Below are 13,573 nucleotides of genomic sequence, written 5' to 3' on the forward strand. Positions count from 1 at the left end.
AAAGGCCATGTGAGGATGCAGCGAGAAGATAGCTGTCTGCAAACCACCAAAGAAACCAGACCTGCTGACACCTTGACCTTGGACCGCCAGCCTCCAGAATTATGAGAAATCAACTTCTGTTGTTTAAGTTACTCAGTCTGTGGTCTTTTGTTATGGCAGCCCAAGTACACAGATGTACTATTTGAGTGCATAGGGTATGTTTTACCTCATCTCACCTTCACAACAGCCCTATGGGTGGGCTCAACTCTTATCCTCATTTTCCAGATGAGGAAAGCAAGGCTCAGAGAGGGGAAGAGACTTGCCTGAGATCATGAAGGTGGTAACCAGTGGAACTGGGCTTCAGCGGCTGGAGGTCTTGGCCCCTTGGAGGGGGTAGGGGACCAGGGAACAGAGGGTGGTGATGGCAGTGCCAGGCTGAGGCCACTCACATGAGTCTCTGTGCTGAGAAAGTTGAGGCCATTGTGGTTGACAGCAAGGATGCAAGGGGCTGGCACAGCAGTGTTGCTGCAGCTCTGGATGAAGAAGAAGGAGGAGCCGAACATAGGTAAGGCGCTGAGGAGGCCTGGGCAGGGAGAGGGGGTGGCAGTTACGTGCTGGGCAGGGTTCACTGACAACAGCCATGGCCCTGAACTGCACAGCTTCTCTGGGCTGTATCCAGCCAGTGCAGGAGCCCTCAGTCTGGGTCTCCTCCCATCTCTCTGGCCTTGCTTCTCACGGCCTCTTCCTCTATCCCTGCTTGCAGCTCTTCTTCCTCTGCCAGGGCCACTTTGAGCCTAGGTGACATCTCCATAAAAATTGTAAAGACATGTTTTCTCCAGGCAGGTGCTCAGCTTGACCGGCACTGAAAAATGCCTTTGTGCAAAGAAAGAGGTGCCTCCATACCCATGCTCCGTGACCACCCTCCTCAGCAAAGTCCCCTGTGATCACCTCCCCTCCCCTGCAGCTCTTACCCAGAAACTGGGCACGGGCCTGGTGGGGGCTGAGCGCCTGTGTCTGCTGCCAGTGCTGGCTGACCAGGTTGAGCCAGGTCGAGCCTACTGTTGTACGGTAGAGCTGGGCTGGGATGTACTCCTGGACTTCCCGCCTATGTATGGAGGGAGGGGAAAAAGATCCCGAGTGAGCTCCCAGGCTCAGGCAATCCTCACTGTGCCGCAGGCATGCAGAGCAGACCTGATCTATGCACCTCCCTGGAAGACTAAATGCTAGGGAGTGTAAATGGGCTGAAGGTGCGGTAGAGGCGCCCACAGTGCCTTGGTACTGCTTAATCATGGCCGGGGCCAATACCACTAGGATCCCTGTTTGCAGTTAAGGGAACTGAGGCTCTCAGAAGTTCACTGACTAGTTCAAGGTTACACAGTGACTGAGTGAGTTAGCAGCATGGGTTGGTGGGGGCAAGACTTGAACCCAAGGCAATTTCATCCTTTATACTTTCTGCCCCCAAGGAAAAGTAAAAGCCAGAGGCGTGAGAGGAAACATCAGGGTGGGCAAAGCAGCCACAGGGCTGGGCAGAGCCTTGAGCAAAGGAGTGCTGGGCCTCCAGGCTGAGGCCCCTGGGCATCAGCTTGTCCCAGCCCTCTTCCCTCTGACACATGCTGGCTGCTACCTGAGGCAGACCCTTTACCTCTTTGGACATCTGGAAAATATCAATAGCAGTCCCAGCCCATCCTGACCAGCTGGAGCTGCAGATGAAGGGTTGGGAGACAGCCAGGAGAGAGACCCCCTGCTCCCAAGAGATCCCCTGGGTAACATCTGTTCTTCTTTCCACTGCTGGGGTAAGGGCCTGGCATCTGAACCCAGTCTCCCCAGTTTTGGATCCTGGTTCCCCCACTGTTAGCTGGCTAGACTTCAGTAAGCCATATAACCTTGCTGGGCCTTATCTGTAAATAGGGAAAATAAAATGAAGTTGGGAAGAATAGCTGAGATAATGCAGATGCAGGGTCCCTTGCAAAAAGTAATAACTCAATTATTATTTTCTTTTTTTTTTTTCTTTTTTGAGATGGAGTCTCGCTCTGTCGCCCAGGCTGGAGTGCAGTGGCTGGATCTCAGCTCACTGCAAGCTCCGCCTCCCGGGTTTACGCCATTCTCCTGCCTCAGCCTCCCGAGTAGCTGGGACTACAGGCGCCCGCCACCACGCCCGGCTAGTTTTTTGTATTTTTTAGTAGAGACGGGGTTTCCCTGTGTTAGCCAGGATGGTCTCGATCTCCTGACCTCGTGATCCACCCGTCTCGGCCTCCCAAAGTGCTGGGATTACAGGTTTGAGCCACCGTGCCTGGCCTCAATTATTATTTTCATCCAGGATTGGGATTATATCTTTATGTGCTTCTTGCTCTTTTTTTTTTTTTTTTTTTTTTTTTGAGATGGACTCTTGCTCTGTCGCCCAGGCTGGAGTGCAGTGGCCGGATCTCAGCTCACTGCAAGCTCCGCCTCCCGGGTTTACGCCATTCTCCTGCCTCAGCCTCCCGAGTAGCTGGGACTACAGGCACCCGCCACCACGCCCGGCTAGTTTTTTGTATTTTTTAGTAGAGACGGGGTTTCACCGTGTTAGCCAGGATGGTCTCGATCTCCTGACCTCATGATCCGCCCGTCTCGGCCTCCCAAAGTGCTGGGATTACAGGCTTGAGCCACCGCGCCTGGCCGCTCTTTTTTTTTTTTTTTTTTCCTTTTTTTTCTGTTTTGAGACAGAGTCTTGCTCTGTCGCCCAGGCTGGAGTGCAGTGGCACGATCTCGGCTCATTGCAAGCTCCGCCTCCCAGGTTCACGCCATTCTCCCGCCTCAGCCTCCCGAGTAGCTGGGACTACAGGCGCCCGCACCACGCCTGGCTAATTTTTTGTATTTTTAGTAGAGACAGGGTTTCACCATATTAGCCAGGATGATCTCGATCTCCTGACCTCGTGATCCACCCGCCTCAGCCTCCCAAAGTGCTGGGATTACAGGCGTGAGCCACCGGCGCCTGGCCGCTTCCTGCTCTTTTCACTTAAAATTATACTTTTTAAAAAAAAGAGCTTTAGGCTAGGCGCAGTGGCACGTTGAGATTACACCTGTAATCTCAACACTTTGGGAGGCTAAGGAGGGAGGATAACTTGAGCCCAAGAGTTCGAGACCAGTCTGGCCAACATGGTAAGACCCTCGTCTCTACAAAAAATTTAAAAATTAGCTGGGCGTGGCCGGGCACGGTGGCTCACGTCTATAATCCCAGCACTTTGGGAGGCCAAGGCAGGCGGAATGGCGTGAACCCGGGAGACGGAGCTTGTAGTAAGCCGAGATCGCGCCACTGCACTCCAGCCTGGGTGACAGAGCGAGACTTCGTCTCAAAAAAAAAAATTAGCTGGGCGTTGTGGCATGCACTTGTGATTCTAGCTACTTGGGAGGCTGAAGTGGGAGCTTCACTTGAGTCCAAGAGGTCGAGGCTGCAGTAAGCCGTGATAGGGCCACTGCACTCCAGCCTGGGTGACAGAGAGAGACTCTGTCTCAAAAATAAAATAAAAATAAAAATAAGGAGCTTTACATATTGAGCCCTTACTGTGTTATAGGTGCTGGAATATACATGGTATGGACATCATCTTACTATTCTTTTTTCCAGGGGTTCTCAAAGTGTGGTCGAGGGGGTTGAAAACCATTTTCATCACAACACTAGGAACTTGTGGTTTTCTCTCTTGTTCTCTCACAAGTGTACAGTGGAGTTTTCCAGAGGCTACATAACATGAGATGGCAACAGGCTGACTGCAGAAGCAGATCTGGGAACCCAGCTGCCTTAAGTCAGACAGTACAGAGCTTTGAAAATGTAAAAGTACAGAGCTTTGAAAATGTAAAATTCCCACTAATTTTTATTTATTTATTTTTTTTTTGAGACAGGCTCTTGCTCTGTTACCCAGGCTGGAGTCCAGTGGTACAATCACGGTTCACTGCAGCCTCGAACTCCCAGGCTCAAGTGATCCTCCCATCTCAGCCTCTCGAGTTACTGGGACTACAGGCATGTGCCACCACACCCATGAATCACTAAATGTTTTTTGAAAATATAGTCATTTTTCATAAAAAGTTATTTATATTGACATTTAGTGGGTTTATTATTTTTATTTTTAACTGAATTAATACATCAATATTTTAACAGGGTAAATATATTAATTGCTATAACCCACATAAACAAAAGCTCTTTGAGGTCCTTTTTTTTTTTTTTTTTTTGAGACGGAGTCTTACTCTATTGCCCAGGCTGGAGTGTAGTGGTGCAATCTCAGCTCACTGCAAACTCTGCCTCTTGGGTTCAAGCAATTCTTCTGCCTCAGCCTCCCAAGTACCTGGGGTTACAGGCGTGCACCACCACGCCCAGCCACAAGGTCCTGTTATTATTATTATTATTATTATTTTTTTTTTGAGACGGAGTTTTGTTCTTCTTGCCCAGGCTGGAGTGTAATGGCGTGATTTCGGTTCACTGCAACCTCCCTCCGCCTCCCAGTTTCAAGTGATTCTCCTGCCTCACCCTCCCAAGTGGCTGGGATTACGGGCATGTGCCACCATGCCCGGCTAATTTTGTGTTTTTATTAGAGATGGGATGTCACCATGTTGGCCAGCATGGTTTTGAACTCCTGACCTCAGGTGATCCATGCACCTCGGCTCCCAAAGTGTTGGGGTTACAGGTGTGAGCCACAGGGCCCAGCCTATTATTATTATTATATTATTATTATTATTATTATTTTGAGATGGAGTTTCGCTCTTGTCACCCAGGCTGGAGTACAATGGCACCATCTTGGCTCACTGCAATCTCCACCTCCAGGGTTCAAGCGATTCTCCTGCTTCAGCCTCCTGAGCAGCTGGGATTACAGGCGCCCGCCACTATACCTGGCTAATTTTTTTTTTTAATTTGTATTTTTAGTAGATAGGGGGTTTCACAATGTTGGCCAGGCTGGTCTCAAACTCCTGACCTCAGGTGATCCGCCCACCTCGACCTCCCAAAGTACTGGGATTACAAGTGTGAGCCACCGCGCCCGGCCGAAGTGCTTGTTTCAAGAGTGTAAAAAGGTCCTGAGACCAAAAATTTGAGAATAACTGATGTACACTGTGAGCATTTATTATAACTTAGAGAACATCAGTTTAAAGGCTATCTAGGCTGGCCAGGGTGGCTCATGCCCGTAATCCCACTGCTTTGGGAGGCTGAGGCAGGTGGGTTACTTGAGCCTAGAAGTTCAAGATCAGCCTGGACAAAGTAGCAAGACTCTTTCTACAAAAATAAAAAAGTTCAGCCTGGGCAACACAGCAAGACCCTGTCTCTATAAAAAGTGGTATATCGTTTTTAAAAAATAAAGAAAAAATCAATAATTAATTAAATATATAAGTAAATAAAGGCTAACACCCATAATTTACTTGACGACTCCCTGTTGCTGGATATTCAGGTTACTTCTGATCTTTTGCTCTTGTAGCAGCATTGCAGTGAATGTTTTTGTGGCTAAATCTTTCTGCATAGCCATGTGTATTTCCTGGACCACAGGGAACATGTGTCCTGAAACCTTTTTTTAACATTACCTTTGTTCTGAGCTAATACCAACCAGAAGCAACTTGTGAAAGAGAGGCGGGGTCCCAGCTCCTATGGCTAGTTGGAAAACTTCAGCCCCCAGGCAAGGACAGCCCCTTCCCAGGCAGCCCCACTGGTATAAGAGGGGAGTCTGGGGGCCTGGGGACAGCCAGCTCTGAGGAGGGTGGAGGTGGGCTGAGAGGACAGGGTTGCCTGTCCACCCCAGCTGAGACAGGAGGGCAGGTGCTCACATGCTCGGCAGGTAGAAGTGGTCCTTGGCGCGATGCTGCAGTGAAGCCAGCTTGGACACCTGCTGCAGCAGCTGCTCGCTGGGCTTGCTGGCCGGCACGCTGCTGAAGAGGCCCTTCAGGTAGTCAGGCAGGACCTGCAGGGAGCACCTGGGTAAGGGGCTGCCAGGCAGGCACACGTGTGGGCACTTGGTTGCAGGGGACTGGGGACATGCATGTTTAATGATTGCAGCCCCATCCTCTTCTGGGATAGGATGGCCTATTACTTTCCTGAGTTTTGGGGAATGATGGCAGAAGCACGTAAGGGTGATGTGGGAGGGCTGTGGCCTTGATGCCCATGAGGGAAGTCCCCACAGCAACTTTGCCAGGATGTGGGCTGGCTGGTGAGAGCAGAGCATCCACACTGCAGTGTGGTCATGTATCTATCGGGCCTGCTGTTTCTCAAAACTGAGTGTGCCTGAGCCACAGGAGGGCTTGCCAAAATAGATGGCCAGGTTGGGCTCCAGAGGCTCTGAGGCAGGAGGTCTAAGGCGGGACTTGAGGATTTGCCAGTCCACAAGCCTCACATTGAGTAGTATGGTGCCGGACTGCACAGGGCTATGCTGCAACAGTGACACCATGTGACCACAAAAACTACGTGACCATATTGTGTACAATTCCTGAAGTTTTGGCACCAGTTCCACAAAAACACACACTTTCTGTTCAAGCACTTCCACACATACTGGCACAGTAGGAGAGAACCCAGACTTTGTAAACTCCATGATCCTGACTTAGAGGCCTTCAAAATAACACACAGACAAAAGTGACGATACTAGCAAAGCCTGGCTTAGCACTTGGAGCAAAGCACAGGCCCATGTTCAGAGAAGGAACACATCTGAAGGAAAGGGGAACGCAAATAGGGCCTAATGGAAGAGGGGTTTTTTGGGGACAGCTTGCTGGGAAGGACTTAAATAAGCTGGGAAGTGCAGATGGAGGGATGACATGCACAAAGGCCCTCAAAGGTAATGAGGGCTGTTTCGACTTCTCCAAAGAGACCACATAGGGGAGCAGAGGCATCAGGGTTAGAGACGTCCACAGGGCCTGAATCATGAACACTTCAAACACCACAGCTGTGGAGTCTGACTCACAGGCTCAGGGGAGCCTAGAAGGTCCCAGAGTCCAGAGAAACCCATGTGTGCTGACCTGGTTGTAGTGCATGGTCACATATAGCTCATTCTCGAACTTGAGTGGCTGATCCCAGAGCACACGCCGGAACCACAGCATGTAGCCGCCGTCCACCTGCTCCACCTCTGAGGCCACATCCAGGATGTAAGCACGGCGACTGAGTGGGCACACATGCTGGCCTGCAGAGAGCAGGGAGGCAGGGCTGGGTGGGGGCATATGTGCACACACATGTATGCACCTGTACAGAGCATGTGTACAGACCCCAACCTGCTACCCAGCTGAGGTATCACCTCGGGCAAGCCACCTGCCTGTTCTGGGACACAGCTTCCTCATTAAAGGAGCACGTGTTTGTCAAATGGGGTGTCCTATGTTTTATTGAAATGTTGATGACCACAGATGGTAATAACTCCAATGCAAAGCTTTAAGTAATGCTCCATTTCTCCTGGGGAAAGAGGGGCTGCTGAAGAGTGCCCTGAGTGTGGCCTGCCTGGATCTAGGAAAATGCCCTGTATTATGCTCAGAGAAGGCCCAGCTCCTTTCCAGAGGAGGCTGGGGACAAGGACAAACACAAGAGGCCTCAGACTACGAGACCTAGTGGGTAGCTTTCTGCAGACCTCCTTCAGGAGAGACCCCTTGCCAGGCACCTGGCATAGGTGGGGGTGGGGAGGATTGGGGTCTGAGCCTGGGAGAGGCTCAAGTTTTCCTCTTTTGCACTGATATTTTTGCTACCCATCTCACACCTGCAGTAAAATCTTACTAAAGAGAGGGAGTTTGGTATGATTACATGATTACCACTATGCGACTGTGGATAGGTCACAACTTCTGTGGCAGGCTGAATAATGACCCCTGCAAAGATGTCCAGGTCCTAATCCCTGGAATTTATGAATATGTCACCTTCCTGGCAAAAGGCACTCTGTAGATGTGATTACATTAAGGATCTGGAGATGGAGATGATCCTGGATTATCCAAGCAGGCCCAACATCATCAGCACAGGGGTCCTCATAAGAGGAAAGCAGAAGGGTCAGAGTCAGAGGAGGAGATGTGAGACCAGAAGGAGAGGCTGGCAGGGAGAGAGATTTGAGGATTCTATACTGCTGGCTTTGGAGATGGAGGAAGGGGTCATGGACCAAGGAATGCAGGCAGCCTCTAGACGCTGGAAAACGAAAGGAAACAGATTCTTCCCTAGAGCCTCCAGAAGGAACCTGGCCCTGATGCCATTTTCATTTTAGAACTACTGACTTTCAGAATTACAAGGTAATATATTTGTGTTTTTTTAAGCCAATAAATTTGTGATAATTTGTTATAGCAACAATAGGAAACTAATACAGCCTCCCTGGGCCTCAGTTTCCCTACCTGTAAATGGAAAGACTAACAGTCTTCACTTCATAAGGTTGTTGTGGGGATTAAAATAGTTCACAGAATGAAATGCTTTTTTTTTTTTTTTTTTTAGTTGGAGTCTCGTTCTGTCACCCAGGCTGGAGTGCAGTGGCATCATCTCGGCTCACTGCAAGCTCCGCCTCCCAGGCTCACGCCATTCTCCTACCTCAGCCTCTCGAGTAGCTGGGACTACAGGCGCCTGGCTAGTTTTTGTATTTTTTTAGTAGAGACAGGGTTTTACCATGTTAGCCAGGATGGTCTCGATCTCCTGACCTCGTGATCTGCCCGTCTCGGCCTCCCAAAGTGCTGGGATTACAGGCTTAAGTCACCGCGCCCGGCCTTTTTTTTTTTTTTAGATGGAGTTTCGCTCTTGTTGCCCAGGTTGGAGTGCAACGACATGATCTCGACTCACCGCCCGAGTAGCAGCCAAATGCCACCATGCCTGGCTAATTTTGTATATTTTCAGTAGAGACAGGGTTTCTCCATGTTGGTCAGGCTGGTCTCGAACTCCCGACCTCAGGTGATCCACCTGCCTCGGCCTCTCAAAGTGCTGGGATTAAAGGTGTGAGCCACCACGCCAGGCCTTTTTTTTTTTTTAATTTTTTTTTTCTTTTTGAGACAGAGTCTCACTCCATCACCCAGGCTGGAGTACAGTGGCATGATCATGGCTCACTACAACCTCCGCCTCCTGGGTTCAAGTGATTATCGTGCCTCAGCCTCCTGAGTAGCTGGAATTACAGGTGCGCACTACCATGGTTGGCTAATTTTTAGTAGAGATGGGGTTTCGCCATGTTGGCCAGGCTGCTCTGGAACTCCTGGCCGCAAGAGATCCACCCGCCTCAGCCTCCCAAAGTGCTGGGATTACAGGCATGAGCCACCACACCCAGCCTGAAATGCTTTGAATTGTGCCTGGGGCACAGCATCCGTTCAATACATGTCGGTTATTAGGACCGTTTTGTTACCTGCCATTCTCCCCTAATGTCTTAACTGGACTTGGGCAGGCAGGGCTGATGGCACACGGCTGAGGGCTGAGGCAGCGGTAGGGAGAGCTGGCTGGGGGTTGCTGGAGCTGACTAGCTAGTGACAAGAGGCAAGACCATGATCTAGAGTGCCAGGCAGCAGATGGAAGGGCCTTTGGGATGCGTGACAGTCACCTAGGTTCCCAGAAGCCCTCTAGAGGGGATAGTGACACCTCGGGAGGGGCTTCTCTGGCCATTACTAAGGCATGAGAGGCAGGAAAGAAGGCTTGCACCTTTAGGTTCCAGGAGTGCGGTGCTATTAATGAAAACCTTCCCAGGATGTAATCTCCTTGAGGGCACGGCCTGTGTCCTCTCATTGAGCATGCCCTGAGGGGCAAAGGGAGGGATGAAAGAGGGCCCTCACCATAAGGTGAGGCAAACTAAGCAAAGCGGAAAGGGACAGATAAAGGGCTGGGGGTGCTCGGTACACACAGAGATCCTTCCATATGGGGGTCAAGGGGCTTCCTGGAGGAAGTGGCACCTGACTTGGGCCCTAAAGTCTGGATGGAGGGCCCCACATGGCCCAAGGCCCAGGGATGGGAATGGATCCAGCATGCTCACTCTTCCTGGCACTCACCACGGTTGGTGACAACGAAGATAACATATTCATTGAAGGCCTCAGGGCGTGTCAGAGCCATCTCAGCACAGATCTCTTCTACCACGTCCAGGGCCACCTGGGGGTGGGGCGGAAGAGATGAGGCCATGCCAGTTGGGCTTGACCTCTGTCCTTCTGGCCCCACTCAGGCCCCCGGAAGCCATGTGTGGAGTTCCTCAGCCCTCTTCACAAACGCGCACAATCCTCTGAGGTCTCTGAGAATCAGCCTCAGGCAGGGAAAGAACACAGCTTGCGGTCTGAGACTTAGGTTCAAAATCTGCTTCTGTCCCTTTTTTGCAGGATGACCCTGAGCCAGAGGCTTAACCTCTCCAAGGTGCAGTTTGCTCTTCTGAGAAATAAGTCCTGCCTTGTGGGGCTGTGGAAGAGCCTGGGAGGGTTCAACATCCTTGGGGGCTTACTCCTCCCCCATCCTGGAGCCTGGGCTGTCCCTGTCCCTGCCCCTCCAGTACCTGGCTGCAGGAGACATTCCTTCACTTACAGTGCATGTTTTAATTTTGAGATGGCGTTCAAGGCCTCCAGGAAGAAGAAAGAGTTGCCTCTTGGAACTGCGGCCTGCCTGGGGGTAGGTAAGTGTGAGAGGGATGACAGGTTGGGTCCTGGGATCTGGAAGCTCTCCTGCCGTGGGAGTTCCCAAGCCAAAAGGTCCTGGGCTTGCACATGTAGGAACATTTGAGCACCTGGACTTTGCAGAGCCTGTCTGCATGCCCCTGAGTGCAATGCACCTGACAGAGAGGTCTCTGGGCAGGGCTTGTGCTTCCCATTCATTTTTTTGTGTGTTTGTTTTTTAACATGGAGTCTTACTCTGTCACCCAAGTTGAAATGCAGTGGCGCGATCTTGGCTTACTGCAACCTCTGCCTCCTGGGTTCAAGTAATTCTCCTGCCTTAGCCTCCCGAGTAGCTGGGATTACAGGCACCTGCCACCATAACCAGCTAATTTTTATATTTTTAGTAGAGACGGGGTTTCACCATGTTGGCCAGGCTGGTCTTGAACACCTAACCTCAGGTGATCTGCCCACCTCGGCCCCACAAAGTGCTGAGATTACAGGCATGAGCCACCGCGCCCAGCCTCCCATTCATTTTGAACCCACTCCCACCCCATGCTTACCAACATGGCCCGAAGCTCTATGCTGCTGGGGAGCTCCAGACGACCCCCGAAGCGCAAGGTTTTCTGCAGGTTCTGCTCACAGGCCTTGGCGATCCCTGCAGAAGCAGGGAGTCCAGGCCTTGCTCAAGGTGGACTGTGGGAGAAAAGGGCTCCTCTTGCCACCAACCATAAGCCCACTGCATTCTCTCCACAAGCTGTGGGGAAGGCATTTACTCCCCCATTTGACAGTTGAGGAAACAGTTCAGACAGGGACAGTGACTTGCCCAAGGTCAAGAGCTAGAGGTTAAGACCTGGATTTGAACCCACATCCCATGTGTCCAAGGACCTTTTTTTCCAGCCCACAGTCCCCTTGGCAACCTATGATCCTGGAAACTGCTGTCACCCTGAGCTGTTGACTGGGGAGCTTGTACCCAATAGGCTCTGTGGCTAGGGTGATGCAGCTCTGCTCATGCCAGCTGGGATACCCTGCCAACCGCCCTCCCTCACTCAGGCCTCCCAGGGCAGGAGACCCCAGCATCAGTGCTCCATTTCTCTGAGTCAAGAGTTCTAGGGCACATTCTGTTGCCTTTATGCATCTAGGAGCTATTCCATGGGGGAGCTGGGTCTATTCATCTGTGGGCTGAATGTTTGTTAATTGAATCAGAGAGAAGCATTCAGAGGCAGGAAGGGTAAGGTCTCCTATCTCCTCCACGGCTGCCATGGTGACTACAGCGGCCCCAGCCTCCTCCTTCAGGAGCCCCAGGGGTTGCTATGGAAACAATGCTGAAGAGTGGCCCCCCTTTCTCCATATTCTAAGAGGGATGATACCAGCTTGGGCTCACCTCTGCCCAGATCCCTCAATACCCTTGCTGAGTCCCAACAGTCAGAGAGGCAGGGCTGCACTCCAGTACTCTGGATTCTTGCCCACCTCCTTCTCTTCTCCCACGTGCCACACATTCCCACTCCGGTCTTTGCTCCTGTCACTCACTCCACCTGGAAATCCCTCCTATGCAAGGCAGTACTTCCTCCAAGGAGTCATCCCTGACCATCCCCTCCATTAGATCAGACAAACCACCATGCCAGCCCCTGTGGAACCCTCACAAATGTTTGGGGAATATATTAATATTAGTAAATACTGCTCAGCACCTGTGAAAGCAAGGCCCTCTGGGTTTCCCCTCCCACTAGCTGCCCACCCAGTCCCCATGTGAGAAGCATGCAACCCTGGGTCCCCACTCATCGACCTCTCACCCTGAAAGGGCAGGCCCGGGGTCTGGCTCACGTCTTGGAGGAAGCGAGTGAGGTGTGGGTGGAGGACCTCAGAGCAGCTGTGGTAGGCAGTCACGATGTATAGCAGCCTCCAGCCTCGCTGGCAGCTGTCCCTGCAAAGACACACGGGGACCACATCACAGGTGGCCACAGCACTAGAGTGTGCCAGGAGCCTCCTGGGATTGAACTGAGACAGATTCCAACTCTCAGGCAGCTCCTGTCCCCTGAGGATGCTCCTCCCTGCCCAGTGAGGGCAGGTGGGCCTTAAAGCCATGCAAAAGGCATATTCTGCTTGAGAAGTCAGGATGGGGGATAGGGATGGAAGAGGATGGGGCCCCAGACATCTTCCCCAGGTAGGGGAAGTACTGTGACTTTTTCCTCTCCTATTCTTCTCTTTTCTGCCTCACAACAGGTAGGGGATCTCTCTAGGGAGGCTTCTGGGAAAAGGGGAATCTGCTGAGACTGTGTAGAGGTCATGCCAGGTAAGGCCCAGGGCTGGGAGGAGCAGGAGGACAAGCTGAGTGGTTCTAAAATTCCTGAGGAGATGGAGAGCAAGTGAGGAGGTAGTGCAGATGAAGACAGGAGGGTGGACCTGATGGTAACAAAAGCATGCACATATTGGGCACCTACTGTGTGCTGGCCCTGCATGAGTGGAACACAGTAATTCATCTTCACATGGTCGTGGGTGTGAGGGTTTCATTTGTAGGGATATCTGGTGTCTGGGAACAATACTTGGGCTTCCTTTGGGAAACCACCCACCCCACTCTAGATCCCTGTGGTTTGGAGATGGGCATGGAAGTCAGGTTTGGTCAATGTGAGCACGACAGCCCCTGACCACAGTGATTGGCCTAGGGATAGGCATAGTTGGTTCAGGGTTGAACATGTGACCAACTCAGGCCTGTAAGCCTGGATTTAAGAATTTCTACAGCAGGCTGGGTGCAGTGGCTCATGCCTGTAATCCCAGCACTTTGGGAGGCCGAGACGGGCGGATCACGAGGTCAGGAGATCGAGACCATCCTGGCTAACATGGTGAAACCCTGTCTCTACTAAAAATATAAAAAATTAGCCAGATGTGGTGGTGGGCGCCTATAGTCCCAGCTACTTAGGAGGCTGGGGCAGGAGAATGGCATGAACCCGGGAGGCGGAGGTTGCAATGAGCCGAGATCACGCCACTGCACTCCAGCCTGGGCGATAGAGTGAGACTCCGACTCAAAAAAAAAAAAAAAAAAAGGAATTTCTACAGTCAATATTGGGTCAGTCTTGCTTTCTCTGGGATTGCTGAGCTGTCACCCCAG

At 51.5% G+C, this 13,573-nt stretch overlaps 1 protein-coding gene across 1 annotated transcript in view; it reads right to left on the reverse strand.

Moving 5' to 3' along the window:
• Positions 1-13,573, reverse strand: part of MYO15A (myosin XVA) — a 64,212-nt gene that overhangs the window by 7,411 nt on the left and 43,228 nt on the right. Inside the window, 8 exon segments of the mRNA XM_033196432.1 lie at positions 429-562; positions 951-1,084; positions 5,755-5,888; positions 6,934-7,094; positions 9,889-9,985; positions 10,406-10,483; positions 11,034-11,128; positions 12,261-12,391. Coding sequence (XP_033052323.1) covers positions 429-562; positions 951-1,084; positions 5,755-5,888; positions 6,934-7,094; positions 9,889-9,985; positions 10,406-10,483; positions 11,034-11,128; positions 12,261-12,391 — 964 coding nt within the window.

This window comes from Trachypithecus francoisi, unplaced genomic scaffold (genome assembly GCF_009764315.1).
Source record: "Trachypithecus francoisi isolate TF-2019V2 unplaced genomic scaffold, Tfra_2.0 Contig01665, whole genome shotgun sequence".
NCBI classification, from domain to species: Eukaryota; Metazoa; Chordata; class Mammalia; order Primates; family Cercopithecidae; genus Trachypithecus; species Trachypithecus francoisi.